The following is a 25,048-nucleotide window of genomic DNA, read 5'->3' as shown; positions in this document are numbered from 1 at the left end:
ACAACCTTGTTCCTTGAAATTCAGGGCTATATAAATACATGTACTATTTATATAGTACAAGTATATAGTATATAGTGGCAAGTCAGATTTTTTTTTTTTCTTTACCACTGTCTGTCCTTCCCTTGGAGGAGAGGTTGGTTCTTGACAAGTGAAAACAAAGAGACAGAGACTTGGTAGCCTGACCAGCACTGAAGTTATGTTTTGAGATGCAACAACATTAACAAAAGTAAAAATTAAACTAAATTAAAAATCAGTTGCCTTGTAAGTGTTTTGCTCTGAAGGATCTGAGAGGTGAAAGATTCCACTCATCATTAGGGAAATACAAATCAGAACCACAATGAGATACCACTTTGCAACCATTTGGACAGCTATTATTAAAAAAAATAAGAAATAACAAGTGTTAGTGAGGATGTGGAGAAATTAGAGCCTTTGTACATTCTTAGTAAGACTGCATCTGCTGTGGAAACAGTATGACCATTCCTCAAAAAAATTAAACATAAAGTTACCCTATGTTCCAGCAATTCCTCTTCTGGGTATATCCCCAAGAGAATTGAAAACTTGAACAGATATTTGTACACCCATGTTCATAGCAGCACTATTCACAGTAGCCAAAGGTAGCAACAATCCAAATGTTCATCAGTGGATGAATGGACAGACATTATGTGGTGTATACATATGATGGAATATTATTCAGCCTTAAAAAGTAATAAAATGTTGACATGCTACAACATAGATTAAACTTGAAGACTTGACGCTAAGTGAAATAAGCCAGATACAAAAGGACAAATGTTACATGAGGCCGCTTATATGAGGTCTTAGAGTAGCCAAACTCATAGAGACAAGAAAGTAGAAGAGTGGTGGCCAGGGGCTAGGGTTGGGGGAATGGGAGTTAGTGTTTAAGGGATATGGAGTTTCAGTTTGGGAAGATGGAAAGTTGTGGATGGTTGACACCTTGCCTCTGTGGTCTTCCTCCCCAAAACTCATAACCCCAGTTCAATCATGAGAAAATGTTAGACAAATCCCTGTTGAGGCACACTGTGCAAAAATACCTGACCAGCACTCCTCAGAACTGTCCGGGTCATCAAAAACAAAGAAAGTCTGAAAATCTCACAGCCAAGAAGAACAGAAAAAGGACATTAGGTAAAAACTAAGGGAATATGGGGGCCGGCCCGTGGCTCACTCGGGAGAGTACGGTGCTGATAACACCAAGGCCACGGGTTCGGATCCTATATAGGGATGGCCGGTTTGCTCACTGGCTGAGCATGGTGCTGACAACACCAAGCCAAGGGCTGAGATCCCCTTACCGGTCATCTTTAAAAACAAACAAACAAACAAAAAAAAAACTAAGGGAATATGAATGAAGTATACATTTTAGTTGAAATAATGTTAAAAAAAAAAGAGTCCTTTCTCTTAGAGATATGTTCTGAAATGTTTAAGCATAAAATGATGTTATGTCTGGGATTTATTTCAAATTAATCAAGTGGGGTGGAAGCACATGGTTGGAGTTACAGCCCAGAGTTGAGAATTGTTGAAGCTGGGTGATGGGCACATGGGGTTCATTACACTATTATTTCCACTTTTTGTACATGTTTTTAAAACTGTCTGTAATAAAAAGTAATAAATTTTAAAAATCTAATGGATTATTTTATTTGGGTGCTATAAGTGGACATTTTCTGCCATTAAGACAGGGAGGCAGGGCTGGCTTGCTCAGCTGGTTAGAGGGCGGTGTTATAACGCCAGGGTCAGGGGTTCAGATCCCATACTGGCCAGCCGCCCAAAACAAAAAAAGACAGGGAGGCAGAAAAATCCAGTTTAGGTAGAAAAGAGAAAGTAACAATGAAGAAAGGATAGAGGGAAGCAGGGTGGAGAGAGAAGGCATGAGCTGTGACATGCTTCCCACTGGCTCCTGACACCCTGCCCTTGGATTATGTGACAACCCCTGTATACTTAGCCCTGCCCTGCCCCTTTCCCCTCTAAAAAACTCAAAGATATCTATTTCATAAAGTATCAAACAAGTACCGAGAAGTATGAGGGTCCTTCAAAAAGTTCATGAAAAGATTTGTATTCTCTTTCAATTCTATTTTTCAAAGAACTTTTTGAAGGACCTGTGTATAATGCACGCTTTAGCACCCTCACCCCTAAGTGAGGACTCATTCACTTCTGACCTTTTAAGTTAAATAGTAAACGGTTTTCCACATGTGGCACTAAACCTGACTTAGAGAAAGCAAAATATGCAGTAGAGGTGGAGGTCCAGGTTCTTCTTTTGGCTCTGCCAGCATCTGCCATGTGACTTCACACAAGCTACGTCCGGGCTCTGTGCTTGTTCCCTGTCTTCTATCTTGCTGTGACTAAGATAGGCAAAGCTTTAGGGCACAGCCAAAGGAAGGAGTTGCAAAACTTCAAAGTACAGAATTCCTATTTTTAGTAGGACTCCTCAAAGTTGCAAATCATCAGATTCTGTTCAGATTTTTGCCTCACTGAGCACTCCTTACTAAACCTCAACTTTGGAGCTAGCTGCTCAAGAAAGAATCATATAAAGGAAAGTTCTTTTCTTCCTGGCCTCCATCCCTACCCTGCCTTTCATTTCATGGTAAAATGAGATGCATTCTGTCACTGGATTAAAAATAAAAGTAACAACAAAGACAGTCTGTTATAATAAAAGGCCCACCAGTTGCCTTCCTTAATTCTTCCCCTACATCCACCCACATAAACACTCTTTGTTGTCTATTAACCCAGTAATCAAGTATGTTGATCAGCCATGGGGATCATGAAACCAGGCCAGAAAAAATCTTTGCTTAGTTATCTTAGACAGTGTGGGGAGGTGCTGGTGGGGTAGATGGTCTTCCAATGTCACTATCGTAGCTGCTGCATACAGCAAGTTACTATGAAGTAGATTGTATAATTTAAAGGGCATGGAGAGAGCTTTGAAGCTTGAAAGCAGCTCTTGATCTTCAGATGTGTGCAAACATGGGAAACACATCCCACAGCCAAGACAGCAAACATGTGACTCTGCTATACCATGAAATTACGTTCACTCAGAGACTGATGGCATAATTGGTCATTGTCTGTATGGCCAAGGGAAGCTCCACACTGTTCTTGATCTATATAGTTGATTCTTACTACTTACAGTAGTTATATTCTATAAATTGCCACAAACACTGAATGAGCAAATAACATTACTCCTAGGGAAAATACAGGATTAAGTTTCTCCTGGCCTCTGGTCACAACATTTCCATCAATTATCAGTATAAGACCTCGTTTTATGTGTGTTTCTGTTTAAAGACCCCTTATTTAATATATGTTGTTAATTTGTTAACATTGAACTGGTGGTCAACAGCACACATGCCTGAACAAAGCTTATCATACATCTGTATCTTCTCCATAGGCATATCACAGTCTTCTTGCACTTAGGGTCTTGATGCTGCTTTCTGGCCCTCCCTGGCCTCTGTGGTGGTTGTCTCTTGTTTACCCTGGTGGCATCTGCCATAGAAGTCTTCTTTTGGGGAAAGAGTAATCTAGTCTCTCTTGGCTTGGTCAGAGCCTTGGAGTTCTCCCAGCTGCCCTACTTATCCTACATAACTAAGACCTCATGCCAGAGCTGACTGTCCCGGGAGGGCACCTGACCCAAGTGGGGCCAGATATTTTCCCTGGGATTTTTCAAACTGGAACTAAGCAACCTAGTTCCTCTCTGGATGCAGTGGAGGCAAAGCTGTGAGATGGGAGGCTAAGGACCTGTGGGCCACTATGCTTATTATCTCAGAGAAGTAGAAGTAGACCTACAGGAAGAGGCAGACAGAGAGTGTGGGAGTTGCAGAAGCCTTCACATCCCTGGTCTGAGTTGTGCCAGAGGTCCTGCAGCTCCTCTTTTCTTCCTGTTATTCTGTGAGCTATATACATGTCCTTCTAGAAAATTTCCCCTTTGGGTCCAAGCTAATTTGAGTTCAGTTTCTGATACTTGCAACTGAAGAAAAAAAAAACAAAACAAAAACCCAAACAGTATGCTCCTAAATGCTTTAATGATCATCACAGGACTTGCCTATTTACAATAATTCCAAATGATCTTCATTTACACTATTTCCCATAAGTATACTATATTTATAGTTTGAGAACTATTGCTGGCAAACATTATAAAACAACTGAGATTTTTAATAATTTTGTTATTGTGAAATGTAACAGCCATACAAAGAAGTGCACAAAACAAAAATGTACCTCACAAGGAATTATCACAAAGTTAACACCTGTGTAAGTATCACACAGGTAAGAAATAGAACATTGCCAAAACGCCTAAGTCCATCTCATACCGTATCTCTCCTAATAGTTACCGTTCCCTCCTCTCCAAAAAGTAATCATGCTCCTGACTGTTCTGATCATCACTCTCTTACTTTTCTTTCTAGTTTTATTACCCAAAAGCATGCATCCCTCAACCTTTAGTTGTTCTGCCATTTTTTGAACATTACCTAAATGAAATTATATGATGTATTAGTCTGTTTCTGTTGCTTATTTAGCAGAATACCTGAAACTGAGTAATTTATAAAGAAATAACATTTATTTCTTACAGTTTTGGAGGCTGGTCCAAGGTTCAGGGAATACATCTGGTGAGGGCCTTCTTTTACAGTGACACAGGGTATCACATGGTGAGAATGGGCTGAGCAAGAGACAGCTAATATTCTCACTTGCTCTCCTTTTAAAGCCACCCCCCTTACTCCATGAATGGATCAATCCATTCACAAGGGTACAGTCTTCACAATCTAATCACCTCTTAAAGGCCCCATCTTTCAAATACCATAATTGCATCTCCCAACCTCTTAATACTTACAGTGGAGGTCATTTCCAATACATGAACTTTTAGGGGACACATTTAACCCATAGCATACAATATATTTATCCAGTTCTGGCTTCTTTTGCTGTGGATTATTTTTTTGAGATTTATCCAAAAACTACGGTAGCTGTAGTTCACTCTTTTTCTTTGTTGTTTAGTATTCCATAATGTGAATATACAATCATTACCTATCCATTCTGTGGATAGACATTTTGAAGGTTTTTCTTGCTTTTGTTTTTGCTATTATGGATAATACTGCTATGAATATTCCTGGTGAATACATGCACACATTTTTATGGGGTATATGAACAGGAGTAGAATTGCTAGATCACAAGTATGTGTCTTTTCAAGCGAGTAGATAACACCAAATTTTTTCCTGAATGACGTCCAGTTTACATTCCTACCACCATTTTATGCAAGTTTCTCTTGATCCATATCCTCACTGACACTTGTCAGTCTTTTAATTTTAGCCATTTGTGTGGGTGTGCTGTGGTATCTCACTGTGGTTTTGATTTCACTTCCTCTTGATTACTAATGGAACTGAACACTCTTTTGTATGTTTATTGCCCGTTTGTATACCTTCCTTTGTGAAATGCCTGTTGAAATCTCTTGGCCATTTTTCTGTTTGGTTGCCTATCTTTCCTCGTTGATTTGTAAGAGCTCTTCATATACTTAGAAAGTAGACCTTTGTTGAATGTATATGTTGCAAATACCTTCTCCCTCCCTGTGGCTTGCCTTTTCAGTCACTTAAAAGTGTGTTTTGAAGAAGGGAGTCTTAATTTTAATATATTCAGATTTATTAATTGGAATTTTAAAACAATGCATCTGACAGAACCAGATTAAGCAGTGGAAAATAAATTTCTAAATTCAGTAAAATGAACTCACACAGTTTCTCTGGCTAAAGATGCACATTTTTTCTTTGGAATGTTATCACCGGGATGGCAATTTTATTTTATATAATCAAAAATTCCATTATTTTACAAACCTTAGAAATACACTTGAGATATTTAATTCTGCCACTTGGTGGTGCCATGGAAAACTAATAATAATAAATTTTAAAACTATTGTTCTGAGAATTTGCTGGACAGTAGGACTTGGCTATAAGCAAATTGAAAAATATAAACAACATTTTAAAAAGTTTGTAATCCTCTTACACATTACAATGGCTGAAAACGCATATAGGCTCCATTTTTCACTATAGAATTTCTGGCTTACTCATAGCCAAACAAGAAACCAGGACAACACTAATAGTTTTTTTCATTATGGAAAATTTCAAGCATTCTGACATCCTTGTACCTATTATGTAGATAATAAATGTTAACATCCTGTCACACTTTTAAAAAATTTAAAAAATAAGAATAAAATTTATGCTCCTTTGTTCTCTCCAGTTGCATTCCCTCTTCCCCTTTTCTCACTAGCAACCACTATCCAGAATTAGATATGTATCCTTCCAGTTCTTGTCTCTTTATTTTTAGTACATGTTCATATGTCCATGAACAATTCAAATGTTACTTCGTATTTTTAAAATATATCTTTTCATACTACATTATACTGCAATTTACTTTTTACATTTAACATGGTTTTGCCATGATGTTAATATGTACAGACATTTACAGATCTAGGTCATTAGTTTTAACTGCCATATTGTAATTTATGGCAAACATATACCTTGTATTTATTATCCATTCCTCTATCAGTGAACATTTCAATGGATGCAAATGCCTAGAACAATATCTTAAAAAATTTAAGTGAATGAATGGAGGCAGGCTTTTAATTCAAGCAAAAGTGGCATAAAATATTTCAGGCAGACTATTTTTTGCTTCAATTCTCCAGGTTCCTGCCGTTAAAAGTATACTTTATCTGCACGCGTGGCAGAAATCATTCCCTGAAATTTCCTGACGGCCTTTTATTCAATCTTCTGACAAAGGCTCTGATGTGGCGTGCACAAAGGGGAAGGGGTGGGCAGATGGAACGGGTAGAGAACAGACACAAAGAGATCTCAGTGTCAAAATACAAGACAATGGAGGTTTGACTGGCCTGGAGCCGGGGAGAGTCACAGCAGCAAGCATTATAAATTTGGGGGAAGTCTGAGAGTTTACAGTGCAAGGCATGTCCTGTGCTACCATATCCGGATAACTAGAGAGCTGAATACAGAAGTCTTTCTTTCCATGCTCCTTTCGAAAGATGTAACCATCAAACACCAGGCGGTTGCCATGGGAACCACGGAGGGAGGGGGTGGTCGGCCAGAATTCTTGATGCGCTTAGAATGTGCCTTTTTCCGGTCCTCTGCTCTTCGCAAGCACCGCCCCTGCCCTTGGTCCCCCGCCCATTCCGTAGTCGCTCATCATTCTCTTGCCCCCTCGATTCTCCCCCTCTCCACTCCAGGCCGCCATCTTGGACCAAGTATCAAGATGGCGCCCCTGGTCTGGCGAGGCTGCGCGCGCACGTACTCGGGCCCGAGAGGGTGGGGCGGTGTCTTCAAGAGTCGCCCCGCCCCCGGCAGTCGCTCCGCCCCCGGTCCCGCTCCGCCTTCCTCCCTCCCCGCGAACCCGGAAGTGGAGGAGGAGGCGCGGCGGCAGTGGCTGAGTAGGCAGACGCTGGCTGATCCGTTCCCCGGAGCGTGTCTGGGGTTGGGGGCGGGGGGCGGGGCTGAGCGGCCTGGGCAGCCTGGCCTGGACGGGGCGGGGGAGGCCATGGCCTCGGCAGAGTTGCAGGGGAAGTACCAGAAGCTGGCTCAGGAGTACTCGAAGGTACCCATCGTGGGCGGGGAGAAGGGGGCCCCCGGCCCTACGGCCTCGGGTTGCCTTGGCAGCGACTTGTCAGAACGGAGGGGGATGGCGGAGGGGGCCCGCGAGCGCGCCCCTCCGCCTCCTCTGGCCACCATTACCGTGCCTCCACCTGCAGCTCCCAGGAGATGGGGCCGGGCGGTGTCCGGGGCCCTGTGCGTTTCTGCGGGGAGGAGCTGGAGTTTGATTCTTCCTTCTCGCTGAAGTAGTGAGCTGGGGACTGGGATGTCAGAAATCCTGGCTTCTGCCTCTGCTGCTGGCTGGGAAGGAAAGGGAGAGGTGTGGACCACTTCTCACCTCGTTGCTTCCTCAGTTTTCCCAGTCCAGTGATGGGGAAGATCAACCTTTCTCCCTTCCCGCAGGGATGACTTGAAGATAAAGAGACTTACCTGCTTCCGAATCAATTCGAGAGGGTAAATAGAGTCATTCATGTAAATTGCTTCACTAGGGATTTGTGGTCACGAATGTATTCAGTGCTTTTGGTAAGACGTTGCCTGGAATGACTTTGAAAGCATGAGTGCTAGGGCTGTATCCTATTTTTCTCTCTCTTGTCCCTCGGTCGCCTGGAATGAGGCAGAGCATCCACCCAGCTCAGTACATGTTGAATTAAGCAAAATAGGGACCTACCCCCTTGTCATCTTTATGGCTCAGTCTTTTAAATGATGGAACCTTTTCCTTGGAAAAGGGCGGTGCGGTTTCCGGGTAGGGTGTTTCTGCCTTAAGAATATTCTAATGAACGGCGCGGTTTCTAGGTAGGGTGTTTCTGCCTTAAGAATATTCTAATGAAATTATTAAAGCAACATTTTACATCTTCGGGAATTGATTCAACAGTCATTAAGCTTAGTTTTCAATGATCATGGCATTCGTAGCGTCAACGGCAAGACTTAGCCCCCTTTTTACAATTTTGAGAAATTGAGACACATTTTTTCTTATGATTTTATTCAAGAAATGTTCAGCAAGATGAAATGAAATATTCTTTGAAAAATAAAACCTGTGCCTAAACGTACACACTTAAGTCTTTTCACCGTAAAACAGGAATCTTTTGAGATACCACACTTATTCCCATAGCGATACCACTGGCAAAACTTTAAGAGCCTGTGGCACTGTGATGGCAAGTTTTCATCCTTTGAAGGAGTTCCTTGTCTGAAGGGGCCAGTCATTGTTTGGAACAAATCCACATGGTGAAGGGGAGTGGGTGGAGGATGGCGATTCTCAAATTTGGCTCTCTATTTTTGGTTCAAAACGTTTCATGAGTATGAAGTAAGGTGACTGATTTTCTTTTCCAGAGAGTAAACAAGCTCAGAAGGCAATTCCAAATGGCAAAAGAGGAGTTCCAAAACATTTTGAGCATTGCTGAAATAATGGTATACCCTTTAAAAGGTTTTATTCTTTTGGCTGTGTCTTATGTGCCCCCTGTGAGCAGCCTACCAGGGTCTGTCAAGTGAGGCAGGATTCCAGCATGAAGAGTCACCTTTGATAAAATGTTCTAACACAGCACATAATTATGGTACTGTATGACAAGTGTTAGTTCAGTGGGAGCACAAAGGAGATGCCAGGGTAAGGTAGACGTTACTTAGGTTGGGGAGTAGGGAAGAGGGAAGGAGGAGGTGGTAGCTAGTGTTCCAGGCAAAGGGAACAGCCTATATTTGCTGACATGAAAGCTCATTAAGATATATGGCAGAGGCTAGCCCGTTAGCTCAGTTGGGTAGAGCATGGTGCTGATAACACAAAGATCCAGGGCTCAATCCCTGTACCAGCTAGCTGCCAAAAAAAAAAAAAAAAAGATATATAGTAGAGAGTAGTGAAATGAGGTTGGAGAGGTAATTTGGACTCAATCATGGAGGGTCGTGGATGTCAAAGCAGAAGTGTGAACTTTATCTTTTGACTAATGGAGAACTGTCAAAGGTTTTTTAGTAAGGGAGTGGCATTACTTTTAGGAAGGAAACTGGTAACCATTTGGAGGATAGCTTGAAATAGGGAAGGACTGATGAAAAGAAGGCCAAACAGTATGCTGTTGAATAGTTTTGGGGAGAGTAATGTAGGATTAAATAAAGTTACTGACTGTTGAGGATGGGGCGGGGGGCTAGATTCAGTATAGTTAAAAAAACTACTTTTTAAAAACATAACTCTTTTTTGAGTGTCTGCTTTGTGCATAGCACTAAACTTATGAAAGATGTAAAGAATGTATAAGGCACTCATCTTTGTGTCTCATTCATTCTTCGGGACTTGGTGAATGAGGGAAGACTCAGAGTTGACCTTGAAGTTCTGAGGTGAGAAAACATGACTACTGATGACAGAATGAGGGCTGGCAGGAAGAAGAGCCTGTTTGGAGCAAAGGGGTGTATTAAAGGTTTGATGCAGTCATAGAATTTTAGGATTGGAAAGTACATTAAAGTTATGTTATTCATATATTAGCTTGAGGTAATGTTGGGAGTAATTGCTGGAAATGTCTTATGGAGATGGACTGGCTAAAAGTCAGGACAAAGGCTAGTACTTTGGGAATAATTCCATAAAGATGAACTTTGAAAGTTCGTCAGGGTAGAAACTGGGGAGCACTTGTGATTAGGATGTGCCAGAAGGTGCTAAGGAGACCGTAGGATGTAGGAGGTCTGCCAGACTTGGGGTTATCTCCCCTGTTGGGCCAGACTGTTTTTTACTCTTTTAATTGCAATGTGATAGAAATTTAAAAACACCTGAGAGCAGAGACTGGCCTGAAGATTTCATGTGCTTTTCATTCCTGGAAATTCTAGTGCCAGGGAATTTCCAGAAAAGGTCTGTGTGCTCTCCAGCTCTGTGCCTTTGGGAGGGGTATTCTACCTTTTTATTATCTTCCCTTGTGCAAAAATTGTGGGCTGATATTGAAATCCAGTCACATTGGTCTTCTGTCTTATAGGAAACAAAGGAAAAAGATTACCTCTTAGTCTGTAGAAGGAAGCCTACTTTTTAAGAGCAGGAGGCATGATCCCTAAACCAAGGACGTTTGTAGAATCTTCTCATTCTTCTTTGGTGTGGATCTCAGTCTGTGCCACAGGAAAGGGCCCATTCCTTGCTTAAGAACAGGTCTCGTAATCTTTCTTCCTAAGAAGGAAAAAAACAAAACCAAAAAGGACTGAAGAGCTCCCATAAAAGACACTGAGAGTCTAGATGAAAGACGAACTGTGGAGGCCAAAGCAGATGAGAATTGCTGACGCCAACATTAAGACCCCAGTGGTTTGGACAATTAGGAGGTCATAAATTAGAGGCTCTTTAAATTTCAAGTTCAATAGAGTTTGGGGGAGAGGGAAAGTGTGTAGAAGCTGATTTTCAGAGGTTTATGAAGTTAATAGGCAATAGACGCAAGCTCCCTCTTTGAGATGTGAAGGAAAGCTAATGAAGGCCTCAGTTCTATGTTACAGATCAAGAATGAAAGACTTTCTTACTTGGTGTTTCTTCCACGGCCTGCTCTGCTTCTGATGTTCTGGTACATCTCCTTATGGAGAAGAGAGGCTAAAAGTACTCAGTTATTGCTTATTTGGTTGCAGCCTGCTCTCTTTCTAGGAGCAATCTTTCCTGGGACCATGGTATGTGTGTAAGCAAGTTTCAAGTTCTTACCGTCTTCCCAATGTTTGTATTACCCTGGGTCAGTGATTTTCAAAGTGTGGGCCCTGGACCAGCATCATCAGCATCATCTGAGAATGGGTTAGAGATGCAGACTCACAGGTCCACAATGGACCTGTTGAATCTGAAACTGGTGGTGGGATCCAGCAATCTGTGTTGTAACAAACCTCTTCAGTGATTTGGATGCAAGCTAAAATTTGGGAATAATTGTTCAAGGAATGTTATCAGTATAGGGGCTTTTGCTCAGATAATCTCTTTAAAGCACTTTTTGAGGTAGTAAAAACCAGTGGGAAAGCCAAACGTCCATTATTTCTCTAAGTTTACTTTGCAATTGATACTTCTTTTGGTTATGAAGGAGATTGCTTTTGGGAACTTTTTAGACCTATAACCTTAGTACAGAGGTACACAGACTAGGAAAGGGTCAGTTTTGATGCAGAGTCTTTGATCTTCAGATAGTGGGGCTTGGTGGAACCTGATTAATTGGCCATTCCTGTAAGAGAAGTAGACTCAGGGGCTGGATTGGATTAAAATCGAGTACGAGCTTTTTTTTTACCTTGATGTGTTGGGTTCACTACTAAAGGTGGATTGGAAAGCGTTTTTGTGTTCGGTGCTGTCTAGTGGAACTTCCATGAGAATGAAAATGTTGTTCCTGTAAGAGAAATAGACTCAGGGGCTGGATTGGATTAAAATCGAGTACGAGCTTTTTTTTTACCTTGATGTGTTGGGTTCACTACTAAAGGTAGATTGGAAAGCGTTTTTGTGTTCGGTGCTGTCTAGTGGAACTTCCATGAGAATGAAAATGTTCTATATCTGTGCTGTCCAGCAGGGTAACCACTAGGCATGTCTGGCTGCTGAGCACTGGAAATATAGTTAGTATGACTGAGGAACTGAATTTTAGATCTTATTTAATTTTAAATAATCTAAATTTAAATAGCCACACGTGGCTATTGATTACTCTGTCGGACAATGCCAGCTTAAACCCTGGATCAGTGTATCACAAATATAAATGTTTGTGTGACTCACTTGAAGACCTTGTTAAGCTGCAGATTCTGGTTTAGTAGGTCTGGGGTGAGGCCCGAGATTCTGCTCCCAGGTGATGCTGTTGCAGCTGTCCACACTTTGAATAGCAAGGCTCTAGAAAGGTACGGAGTGTCCTTCTTTTCTTCTTTAGTTCAACTGACTTACCCATTCAGTCACTGATGGGGCAGCTAAACTGCAAGGGTTGGGAGTGGGGGTTTTGTCCTAGAGAGTTTCTCTGCATGGGAGCAGGAACAGGAGAAAGGGTTCCATTTGTGGGCAGGTCTGAGAGGAGGTTTTTCCTGTCTCAGTGACAGAATAATTCCAGCCACTAGTACATAGCATGTAGCCTGCACACACGTCATTCCCTTCCTGGGATAGGAACAAGTAAGTAGGCAAAGAGAAAGACTATGTGGTATCCCTGGCATTTTAGAATACTTAAAATGTTGGAATGGAAAGAGTTTTAGGGATTATACAGGCCAGATTGTGAAGCTGGGGTCTGTAGATGACTTCAGTATTCTGAAGCTTTGATCAGGGTTTTGGTGAGGCTTAGCGTTGTCTGTTGCACACGTTATTTTGTATTGAAGAAAAGCTGTATATTTAAAGGTTTGATTTATAGGGTTGTAAAACATGTATAAACATCAAAATGTCCATTGCATGAAAACAATTATGTAAGAATGGTTTTAACGCAGAAGATTGTTGAGGATTAGATGAGGAAGTGCATATGGGTGAATACTCTCTCTTTCTCTACAAACTCTTCCAACAGTTTATGATTGAAGGAAGTAAATCCCTAATCTTGGCCAGTTACCCTATCACAGATGTTAAAGTGGCTTGAGAGAGATCATAGCTGGCTTACCACCACTCTCTCTGTCCCTTGAGAAGCAGGTTTGTGATAGGCTTGAATGAGGCTGGGCTATTCCAGAACCATAGTTATATGGAGCAGGACTGGCACTGGTCATTAGAGGGTTAGGCTCAGGGCTTTTGAGGATTCTTGGTGTCCAGTAGTTCAAATCATTTGGAGAAGGGTCTTAGAAAGGAACTGTGAAAGCAATGACATCTTCTTATAGTTATATAATGTATTACATTTAAATACCTTTTATATATAGTATTTAATTTGATTAAGAATTTATTGAGTGCCTTCTCTATCCATAGCATTGATCTTTCATTGTAGGCAGGAAATACAAGTATACTGTGGTCTTTACCACAAGAACAATTTAAGTTGGTAGATGGGCAATGAGTACAGAAATTGTATATAACTTAGTAAATATAAAATGTACTACTTTAAAAAGTAAAATTTAAACTGCAATGTTTAATAAGAGATGTCTTGTTGCTAGTAAGTGCCAAAGGAACTGAGGGGCAAGCTCACGGTGGGCCACAGGGAGTTATTAGGAAAAAGTTAAGAAGGAGGACCAGAGGTAAGAAGTAGCCTCCTAGAATAGATGGGATTTGGTTGGCCAAATAGAAGAAGGGATGTGCTTTTAAAGTAAAGGTAAAGCAAGGTCAGCCTTAGCTTAATAATTGCTTCCACATGACAGACTTTCTATATGTCTAATCGCTGCACTGGGGTTTGAGACCTGGTGGTGCTTTCTGACCCTTTAAAAAAAACAATTGGCCAGTCCAGGGTTCGATTTCTGTACTGACCAGCTGCCAAAAATAAATAAATACATAAATACATAAGTAAGTACATAAATAAATAAAAGTAGAGGTAAAGCTAATCAGAAGATTACAAAACAATGAAAAATGAGGTTTAAAAGGACTAAGAGTTGGGATTCAGAGATACTGTTCCTCCACTGAATGGAACAGAATAATAGCTTGTTGCACAGCTGCTGGAAATAGGCTGTTATCTTCCTCAGAAGAGTTTTTCTGTCCTAGTGGAGACTTCAGGGCACGTGTTTCTCAGTTGGGTCTGTATGCGTTTGTGTCTCCACACTTGTTTCCTAGAGGCATTAGTGACTACCTGGTGATCTTTTACCTGTATCTAAAAGAGAAACACTGTGCATTTGCCTCCCCTCTGTGGTCAATGCTGGTGAGGAGAAAGATGGGTTCTAAAAGACCAACTACCAGTGCTAGTTTCCATTCATAAAAATCTTAAGTTTCAAGCTGATCTTTTAGGGATGCATTATCCATGGGCTCACTTAATAAAGATCAATGACTTTATACAACCTTCAGAGGTTAACAGAAGATCACAGTTTGTCAAATAAACTAGCTTTTTTAAAAAAGAGGGACTATTCCATAATCACATTCCAAAACATAATAAATATATGACCATATATTTTGTTGTCTTTCAAATTCAGGAATAAAAGTGTAGGAAAGTTCTATGAAGTTATGAAGAAATTTCCACTCTGGAATTAGTTAAAAAAAAAAAAAAAAGTACCCAAAGCCATAAGACTTATCTGTGATATAGGTGGGAATTACTTTTACCTCATTTATTCTCCAGTAACAAATCACTATCTTTAAATTGTTAAATAATGACTACTATAGCTGTATTTGATCTTTACCTTGACAAAAGCCAAATTATAATTTCTCTAACCACTGCTCAAACTAGTTTCCTGACCTGAATTCCCTGTGTCAGTTAATGTCACTACCAATGGCCCAGGATTAATGTACTGAGATATCTTTTATACCAATTCTCATGTTTCATCTTCTTTATCCCCAAAATGCCAATTTATAAATACTCTCCCTTCATAATGCCTCCTTAATCCACCTTGTTTTCTCCGGATATCTTTACCATTACCCATGAGAAGCAAGGTAAGTTAATTTAGACTTTTGTAGTAAGGAAAATAAACTTCCACTGTCTTTCAGAATTTAAATATCTCACCACCACCATCCCCAAACACCCAAACATCAAATCACTCAGGGTTTAAGAATTAAACCCTTCCTGCTGTGAGCAAAGATAAATAGTTATTTTCTGAATTGATGATTCTAACAGACCATCAGAGTCAATTGAGAAGGAGTCAGTGGAGAGAATTTTTACATAGCAGTTTTCTCATAGGAGAGAAAGGAGCACTCGAGGAGGAGAGGAGGAAAGGGCATCAGAGGCGGGAAGGCATAGCCTGGTCTAAAGAGGATAATAGAGAATGAAGGTCGAGAGAAGAGACATGGGACTTTCAAGGTGAAGACCCCAATATTTGCTCTTGGGTGTTTCTGTTGCTTATAACAAAAATATTTGGAACTGGGTGATTTATATGGAAAATGAAATTTATTGCTTAGAGTTTCAGAGACTGGGAAGTCCAAAGTCCAGGGAACACATCTGGTGAGGGTCTTCTTGGTGGTGGCATTACAGCAATGCAGGAGTCTCACAAGGCAGAAAATGGCAGAGTAGAGAGAAAGACTGTCATGTGCTCTCCTTTTAAAACACTCAGAACCATGCCCCTGACCACCATTATTAATCAGTCCAATTACCTCTTTGAGGCCCCACCTTTCAATTGTCACAATAGGATTTCCTACTCTCTCAACACTGTTACAGTGGGGACCAAGTTTCCAATACCTGGAACTTTGGGGGATACAATTTAAGCTTCAGTGGGTTTGGGGGAGACATTCAATCCACAGCACCCACCTCTCCAGCCCATTGCTTTTCTCACTTCAATGTAGCTTTGTAAAATAGTAACCAATATTGTCTAATGGCATTATGACTTTATAGTCAAAACTACTCGGGTGTAAATCTCAGCGTTGCCACCTAACTTCTCTGTGCCCCGGTTTCCTTATTGGTGAAATGGAGATAGATAGAATACTTCATAAGATTGTAAGGATTAGATGAGGTAATAATAAGTGGAAAGCACTTAGGACGGTGCCTGGTATCTAATGAGCATTCAAATGTAAGCAAATACTATTAATTTTTATATTGAGCCTGCTTCTTAGTTGCTTTTGTATACTGCCTCAGCTGATGCCTGATAACACTTCTACCATTCCTGAGGCCATTGTCAGTGATGACGTTTGCATGTCCAATATTAGGCACAATGTCCTGCTGGGTATGTCGATACCCCATATTTTGATTTTCTGTACAATTCTTATTTCATAATTATTCCAATTGTATGTATTTTACAAATGAATGGTATGCCAGAATTTCAAGGAAAATGGCATATTCAGTACCCTATTATTTATTGTATTAGTTTTTATTTAGGGATATGACTTGGTTTCATAGAAAGAATTATGCACAAGAAGTTGGGAGATGTGGATTTTAGTCCCAGTTTTGCCACTGATTAGTTTTATGACACTGGGCAACTAAGCTCGTGTGTTCTTATTTGTAAATGGCGAATTATGATATCCACTACCTTCTTCAGGGCTATTTTTTTTGTTATAAAAATATAAAAATATTTTTATTTTTTATTATTTTTTCTCTTTTTATTTAAAAAATATTTTTATATTTTATTTAATTTTTTTTGAAACATGATTATACATATCTGTGGGATACAGCGTTGAATATCGATACCTGTGTACATCATGTTATTCTCAAATCAGGACAATTAGTATATTCAACATTACACATGTAATCATTTTTTGTGCCTCTACCAATTTCTTGCTAACCTCCTCCCGCCAGCTTTCCCACCTGTGGTAGCCTCAGTTCTGTTCTCTCCTTTTGAGAGTTCAATGAATTATTGTGATTGTTGTATTTTTCTTTCATTCTTTTCTTATTTATATTTTTATTATTTTAAATCCCACTTAAGAGTGAAGATGTGGTATTTCTCTTCCTGTGCCTGGCTTATTTCACTCAACATAATTTTCTCTAAGTTCATCCGTGTTGCTGTGAATGGCAGAATTTCACGTTTTTTTTTTTTTTTTATGGCAGAATAGTATTTCATTGTGAACATATACCACATTTTCCTTATCCAGTTATCCATCAATGGACATTTAGGCTGGTTCCAGCTCATGGCTTTGTAAATAGAGCTGCAATAAACAGGGGAGTGCAGGTATAACTTCGACATGATGTATATACCCAGCAGTGGGATTGCTGGATTGTATGGCAGTTCTACCTGTAGTTGTTTGAGGACCCTCCATACTGTTTTCCATATATGTGAAAAGATTTTTAGTCACTAAGTGCAGAGATTTCTATAAAGTAATTGTAAGTGATTTCCTTGCTATAAATGATTGCTTTATATTAAAAATTAATTATTGCTTTCTCTGTTTTCAGCTTCGAGCTCAGAATCAGGTATTGAAAAAAGGTGTTGTGGATGAACAGGCAAATTCTGCTGCTTTAAAGGTATGCAACGGGATACTTGTCTTTTGAGAGTTAAATTAGTGTTTGGTGATGCTCAAAGCAGGGAATTCAGCTATTTTTCTGGTTTAAAGTCCCAACTCTGACACTGATTCACTGAGGATAGGGGATGGTAATATAACTTTTTGTGTTTAACTTTTCCACATTCTTAGGTATGAATATGATTTCCTTAGCTAACAGTAACAAAAACGTTTTATTTGACTTTATGTAATGCATTTCTCCTATATCTCAAGGCCTTTATTTAGCTAAATTCATCTGGATTAAGGGGGCTTCTTATCCATAGTCAGCATTAGGCAGCCCTCTGAGGAGGGCTGTGTCGTACTCATAGTCGATAACAAAAACGTTTTATTTGACTTTATGTAATGCATTTCTCCTATATCTCAAGGCCTTTATTTAGCTAAATTCATCTGGATTAAGGGGACTTCTTATCCATAGTCAGCATTAGGCAGCCCTCTGAGGAGGGCTGTGTCGTACTCATAGTCGTATCCCCAGCACTCAGCAGATGGTAGGTCCCTAATAAATGGGTTTGAATGTGTGACTCATTTAGTCCATTAATTTTGCTTTCAGTTGAGCTATTTAAAAGTAATAATATGTGTTAATCAGGACACTCTGTTTGATGCATTTTACCATCAGCGCCATTGTAAACTAAGAGGAGAAATATGATAGGAGACAAAGGAATTTGTTTCTACCTCATTCTAGTAGGCATCTAATAATTATTGCTTAGTGATATTTTAAAATAGATAAATGCATTCTAGGATATGGATTCCTTCTTGGTCAAGTTTCAGTTAACTATACTGGCTACCTCACTCTTTCCCTTTCCCCTTTATTGCTCCTTCTCCTCTACTTAGATAGATGGGATTAGGAGTCCTTTTACTCTCATCTCTTTCTGGAGTAGCCTTCAACCAGTGATATATCCTGACTCCACTAAGGTAACTGAGACCCAGAAAGATGACCTTTTACTTAGCCAGTGTTGGACCCTAATCTAGAGAAATATGTCTCAGAGAGTGTCCCCTCCTGTGGTGCTGTCCCCACAGTCTCAGGGCTGAGATTGTTCAGAACACTTCATCTGTACTGGTAAAGCTCTCTGCACCCAAGCCAAGATTATTAAAAACAAGCTGTATAGTCAGGATTTGTTAGTTAAGTTATTATTTTACCAAAATTATTGAAGAAATGATCATTCTCTCTCCTAAAAGTGTTTAAAACCTAAGAGGGGAAAGTATTTTCTAGCTTGTCATAGTAGCCAGCTCTGATGTTCGACACCTTCCTGATGCTAGTTGTGTTTAATTAACTCTGTGATGGTAGCAATGGTGGTGACAGTGGTGGCAGTGGTGATGGTGACAGCTGATTCTATCTATTGAGAACTCACTGTGTGCCAGGCCAAGTACATTATATCTGTTATCTCATTTAGTGTTCACAATGACTCTAGAGGTTAGGTAATATTATCATCCCAGTTGCAGAAACTGGAGTTTAGGGAGAGGTTGGGATAGATGTCTTTTGAAATTAATGATTGGTTAATGGAGTCAGAGCATTAGACAAGTAGTGATAACTAATTATAAGGATGTAAAAAAATTACTTTTTGTTTTACTGTTTATTACATTGGTCATCATAATTATAGTACAAGTGACAATCCACCAGTTTGCTAGATAGGAATGTTAGGATGTCCTCTGTTAAAGTAGGCTTTTGATTTTGATGGGTTTACCTCTTCAATAAGTTATTGGGTATAGTAAATATTCATTGATTTGAATTTGTTTAATTTGAAATATATGTTAATTTGGACATGGGCGGGGCCTAAGTTAACCTTTGAAATTCAAGTAAAAATTAAGGATCTACTAACAAATAGTAGAAAAGAAAAATGTTTTCCTACTAAGTGGGAGCATATTGTTTTATCCCTCTAACACTGCTCTCAACATTCAAATAATTTCAATAGATTACAGGCACCAGCCTATGGTTTTTAGGTGGCTGTTTCAATATGGTTAAATCATTTCTTTGTTAAAACTTGACCTCTTCTTAGCTTTTGAATTGTTGGTTTCAGTGAAAGTAACAAAAGTACAGTTCTTTAAATATACAGTAGTATATGGCCATCTGTTTGATAATCAATGAACACAAAGTTGTCAGAACATCATTAGTGAAATCTAGGTAGAATAATATTTTTGAAAACAGAACGAAACTAAATATTTTTCTTTAGTTTTTTATTTTCTTACCCCATGCAGTAGAAACAATACAGAATGGTCAGCAGAAAGTATGCTGTTTAGATTTTAGATTTTGTTTCGATTTTCACTTAGCTTTAAAGTGAATGTAGAACAGCATCTGAAAATATTATTGTGTTATGATAATACCGGCTTTTACCTTTGACAAGTCAGTATAGTTAAAGTAAAATTGTGTTGAAAAGACTTCATTTTGACTGACTTAAATTCAGGACAGAGTTATAGAAAAAAAGGAATACAAATATATTTTTTCCCATTCTTGCTCACTAATGGGTATCATCAGTGAATCTGAGGTTCTCTTTGAAAATTCAAGTTCCTAAATTTGTAGCCTCAGGCTTTGTGTCTGTTTATTGACAAAGATTTAACAGCATAGTTGTGGATATTATACTTTAAGTTGATGATGATCCTTTACCTCATAGTATTTGCTCTTTTTATTTTATTTTTGAATTTACTTGGTTTGGCCAAAAGATGGTTTTGTCACAAAACAGAGCTAAAAATGTAAGAACTGGAATGATAAACATACAAAACTTGAATTCCCTAAAGCAAACGGTTTTGATTGTATCTTGGTGAAACAAAATAATTAAAAAAAATTATTTCTAAACCTTAAGGCTTAAACTGTGAGGAGTGTTCTGTTTTCGCTTTGATCATAAGAACTGGAATGATAAACATACAAAACTTGAATTCCCTAAAGCAAACGGTTTTGATTGTATCTTGGTGAAACAAAATAATTTAAAAAAATTATTTCTAAACCTTAAGGCTTAAACTGTGAGGAGTGTTCTGTTTTCGCTTTGATATAGGAACAGCTGAAAATGAAGGATCAGTCATTGAGAAAACTACAACAGGAAATGGACAGTTTGACATTTCGAAATCTGCAGCTTGCCAAGAGGGTAGAACTACTTCAAGATGAACTAGCTCTAAGTGAACCCCGAGGCAAGAAAAACAAGGTAGGTTCAAATAAAGGCAAGTTAGTGTGACCTTGTCATTAGGTATGTCAACAGGCCATCCTGGTTTTAACAGAAGACTCCACCTCCAAATTCTCTAATGTTCCGTGGTTACACCTGGATATTGTGTCAAGAAAGCAGACATTTACTGTTAATATATTCTAAATATTAGGGGCATCTTCATCTGAAATTCAGTTTTGAAGAATTCATTAGGAGCAAACATGTACATCGCTGATTTAGTGGCTGAGAAAAGTCAATGGAATATCTCATATATTGGTCAGAATTGTTGATATTTTAAAATTATACCAAGTTACCATTATCCCAAGGTAGGGCAAATAAAATGAGAGATATTGTCAAAGTGTACCACTCACGTGAAAGTAGCAGTTGAAAACACTCATACCTTAGGTTTGTAAGCTTATTGCTGATGTATTTTCTTAGTGTTTATCCTTATGAGGCTAATTTAGTGTTATTGTCCTGATATTAAAAATATTTTTCTCCTTATGGTTTTATATGGTGAGGCAAGATTCTTACTGCTCTAAGATGAATGGTCTGGTATTTTTGAACATTCTGTAATTAAGAAGTTACTTTTTTTTTTTCTTTAAGGGTAGGGTTGTTGATTGAGTCTTTAAGTCTCATAGGTATCAGAACAACACTTCACAGATGTGTAGACTGAGGCAGTAACAATAGAGTGGGTAGAAGAAAAGGCGGTGGCACACAGTGACTCTGAAGAAGCTCCACTGTGTGGAGTGAAGAGCACAGGCTTCAGGGTTAAGTCCAAGCCTTGAATTTTCCACCTGCCATTTATAATTCTATGCCTTTAGACAAATGTTTTAACCCTGCAACCTCAGTTTCTCTATCAGCAAAGTGGAGATAAAACTTTTGGGTTTGTTGTGAGGATTAAATGGGATCATGTGAAAGTGCCTAAGACTGTATTTGCCACATAATGGGCAGTCACCATAATTACATATCAGTACCCTTCCCGTATGCATTTCCCCTACATGGAAGGATTCTCTAGAGTGGTAGTGGTCAAATAAAAGGAGAAACAGAGAGGGCATAACAGGTATGCATTAGAATCACTTGGGAAACTTTGTCAAAATACACATGCCCTGGAAATTTTGGGGAGGGAATAGCCATCTAGACTTCAAACATGCTCCTTGGGTTATTAATATCCCCTCCTAGGACTGTTTAGCAGAGGTTGGGGTGTTACACTTGTGAATTCATTTTAATTAATTAAAGCTTTCCAAATTTGAAAGCACTAAGGACCCTGAATATGTCATTCAGCAATGTTTCTTATGCATCTCTTGTGTTCCTAACATGAAGAGTATTTAATTGTTTAAAACATAGTTGCTCCATTTTCAAAGACCTTTTTAATCAGTGATTCACATTGGATCAGTAGGTGACTTCATTTTAAGTGATGAGTGAGGGTACAAAAAAGGGAGAGAAGGATGGTGACTGATGTCTGAACACAGTTTCATTGTTAGACTGTCCCTTGAATGGTCTCAGTTCTATGTATTCGATGATAACAAATGTTCATTATTAGATCTTTTCAATAGTGCTGTTCTTCTATGTAGAAAAATTTAATATTAGTAAAAAAGCAAAAGGAAGTCATTTTTCATAATCTTTGAGCTTTTTAAATGTTTATTTATAATACGTTTATTTTATATGGTTTTTTTAAAATTTACAAATTTATGTGAACTTTTGTATTAACTTATCTTTGTGAATGCTATTGCATATTTTTGTTTATTTTATATGTTTTTTTTTTAATTTACAAATTTATGTGAACTTTTGTATTAACTTATCTTTGTGAATGCTATTGCATATTTTATTACAATTTCTGAAAGGAGTTTAACAACTCAGACTGGTAGAATTGCTAAAACTCTCATTTCCCAAACCAAATGATTAAATTGAAATGATATTTATTAGCATATTTATATTGCTAGCTTTCTGGGTCTGCTCTGTCCTCCAGCAGAACTACTCCTGAATTCGTCTGCAAAGAATAGTGAACTTTATCTGTTCTTTTCTCTCTCTCTCTCTCTTTAAAGCTTTCCTGCCCATTGCAATATTTGCAGTTCCAACATGTGTCACATAGGAAAAGTTAAATGATGGACTGTGTACCTTTTGTAGGATTGTTTGAAAATTGTGAACACATAGGAGACAAGCTACTAAGGTGATAGAGAATCTGTGTACCTTAGGATGTTTCTCTAAAGGATGAACGTTTTGTGAACATAACTTATTCTTTCCATCAGAAAAGTGGAGAATCTTCTCAGTTGAGTCAAGAGCAGAAGAGTGTCTTTGATGAAGATCTGCAAAAGAAGATAGAAGAAAATGAACGGTTGCATATACAAGTGAGAAAATCTTTCGGTTTTTCCATATGATTTTAAAAATGGGTTGTATAATCTGGAATGTGGAAAAAGCAATGCAGATAGAGTGTTTTGGGGCTGCATGGGTGTTTTAATGTCTCCTATGCTCTTTATGTATATATGTCAATGGCATTTATTCATTTCTTAAATCTCACACATATCTTAATGTGGACATATGCTTTGAAGTACAGTATGTGCATTTGTTAATAGGAGAGCAGAATAACTTTATAACTTACTAATACAGGAATATACTGGGTACTATTTATTTTGTACAGGAAGTGATAGGATAGCTCATTTAGGTGGGGGCTTATCAATAAGTAGTGTTTGCTTTTTAATTTATTGATGTTTAGTTTGTTTTTATGTGTACCCCCATTAGACTGTAAGGCCTGTGAGGGTGTGGACCATTAATGTTTTGTTTGCCCAGCCCCAGGATAGGGACTCACTCATGGCAGGCACTCTAATATTTATGGAATGCTGAAAAGTCAGTGTCTGCCCCCAAATCATTATGAGTCATAGTGTAGTGTATCCAACTATACCTCCTGTTTTGTTTTTTTTTTTATCAAATGGTGGAAAATAAATATGCACTAATTCTCAGTCTTTGAAAATGTTAAAAAAATGAACTCTTTTCCTCAGTGTATTTTGTGTGTAAGTATTGACAATTTTTAATTAGTATTAGACTAGACTCATTAAGAGAAGGAGCTTTACCTATTTTAGGAATCACACCTATTTTAATTTTGATTAAATCATTGTGATTATTTTGATTATTTCATTCAAGTTAGCCTAATAGGAAAGTTATACTCTGATCAGTTGAATTCTATCTGTGCCAGAAATTGTTTGACATAGGAATTCATGGTACTGAAAGGAAGTGGTACAGGCTTTGGAGTAGTTTTACAGTGTTCAAATCCAGTTTCTACTATGTTTTAGCTGAGATGTTAGACAAGTTATGTGATCCTTTCAAGTTTCAGTTTCCACATCTGTAATGGAGGGATAACAGCAGTACTACCTCTGATAAACTATGAGAATTAAATGAGATAATGCCTGTGTGGGTTTAGCATAGTGAGCATAAGGAAGCATGTGGAAGTTGCTCAGCTAATAGCCACTGCTATTGTTTTGCTTATTTATATATATTAGGATATTATGAGAAGAGAAAGTGATATTTTCTTTTCAGTTTTTTGAAGCTGATGAGCAGCACAAGCACGTGGAAGCAGAGCTGAGGAGTCGGCTGGCCGCTCTGGAGACAGAAGCGGCCCAGCACCAAGCTGTGGTTGATGGCTTGACCCGGAAGTACATGGAAACCATTGACAAACTGCAGAATGACAAGGCTAAACTAGAAGTAAGCCCCACTGTTTGTGAGAGCGCGTTAAAACCTACTTAAGGCTTTTATACATCATCTGTGTGCTTTATAGAATACATTCCAGGTGAGACTGTTGTCTACACCGTCTCCTAAGTGTGCTCCCAACTGTAGCCTGAGCCATCTGCGTTTCTTTTTCTTCTAAAATTCAGGTAAAATCTCAGACTCTGGACAAGGAGGCCAAGGAATGTCGACTTAGAACAGAAGAATGGTATGTGGAAATGTGAATTCTAAAGGGGCCCTGAAGTAAGAATCCAAGACCTGAGTTTTGGTTTCAGCAGCTCCTCTGTCTTAACTTCTTACATTTGAAATAAGCAGATGGGAGTAGGTAAACTCCAGGGTCCTTTTCAGTTCTGGGGTATCTTGGACCTCAAGCTTTTTTGATAGAGTGGCTATGCATTAGTTTTCAGCTTGCAGGTGTTTTGGGCTATGGCAGAGAGAGTTCTGGGGCTCTTCTACTGAGGACTGAATACTTTCTGTTTCAAACTATGCTAAAGAGAGGTGCCCTCTGATAGTCCCAGGCAGGAAAGTATAAACACTGTGAATATAAAAAGTAACAATCACTGTGCCAACCTTTTTGTGGTGCATTTTGAATTAAATAGAGGTTATGTGATCTAATTTGTAGATATCTAAATCTTAAAATTAAAATATTACTTAGCAATGTATGGTAAAGACATACTTTAACATTTGGTACATAAGAATATTTTGGGTTTTAATAGGATCAATCAAGTTAATTTGTTCAGTTTAGTCACATTGGTAGA

The 25,048-nt window shown here is 38.7% G+C and overlaps 1 protein-coding gene across 1 annotated transcript in view; it reads left to right on the top strand.

Annotated features, from left to right (window-relative positions):
- Positions 1–7,394: 7,394 nt before the first annotated feature.
- The window catches only part of PPP1R21 (protein phosphatase 1, regulatory subunit 21), a 64,126-nt gene continuing 46,472 nt past the window's right edge, over positions 7,395–25,048 (top strand). The window contains exons 1-6 of the mRNA XM_008586343.1: positions 7,395–7,569; positions 17,348–17,416; positions 20,433–20,579; positions 22,823–22,921; positions 24,105–24,269; positions 24,440–24,498. Coding sequence (XP_008584565.1) covers positions 7,513–7,569; positions 17,348–17,416; positions 20,433–20,579; positions 22,823–22,921; positions 24,105–24,269; positions 24,440–24,498 — 596 coding nt within the window. The 5' untranslated portion in view covers positions 7,395–7,512. The remainder of the gene's footprint in view (positions 7,570–17,347; positions 17,417–20,432; positions 20,580–22,822; positions 22,922–24,104; positions 24,270–24,439; positions 24,499–25,048) is intronic.

This window comes from Galeopterus variegatus, unplaced genomic scaffold (genome assembly GCF_000696425.1).
Source record: "Galeopterus variegatus unplaced genomic scaffold, G_variegatus-3.0.2 Scaffold3945, whole genome shotgun sequence".
Lineage (NCBI taxonomy): Eukaryota > Metazoa > Chordata > Mammalia > Dermoptera > Cynocephalidae > Galeopterus > Galeopterus variegatus.
The sequence above is the reverse complement of the archived record's forward strand: the minus strand, read 5'-3'. Positions and strand labels throughout refer to the sequence as shown.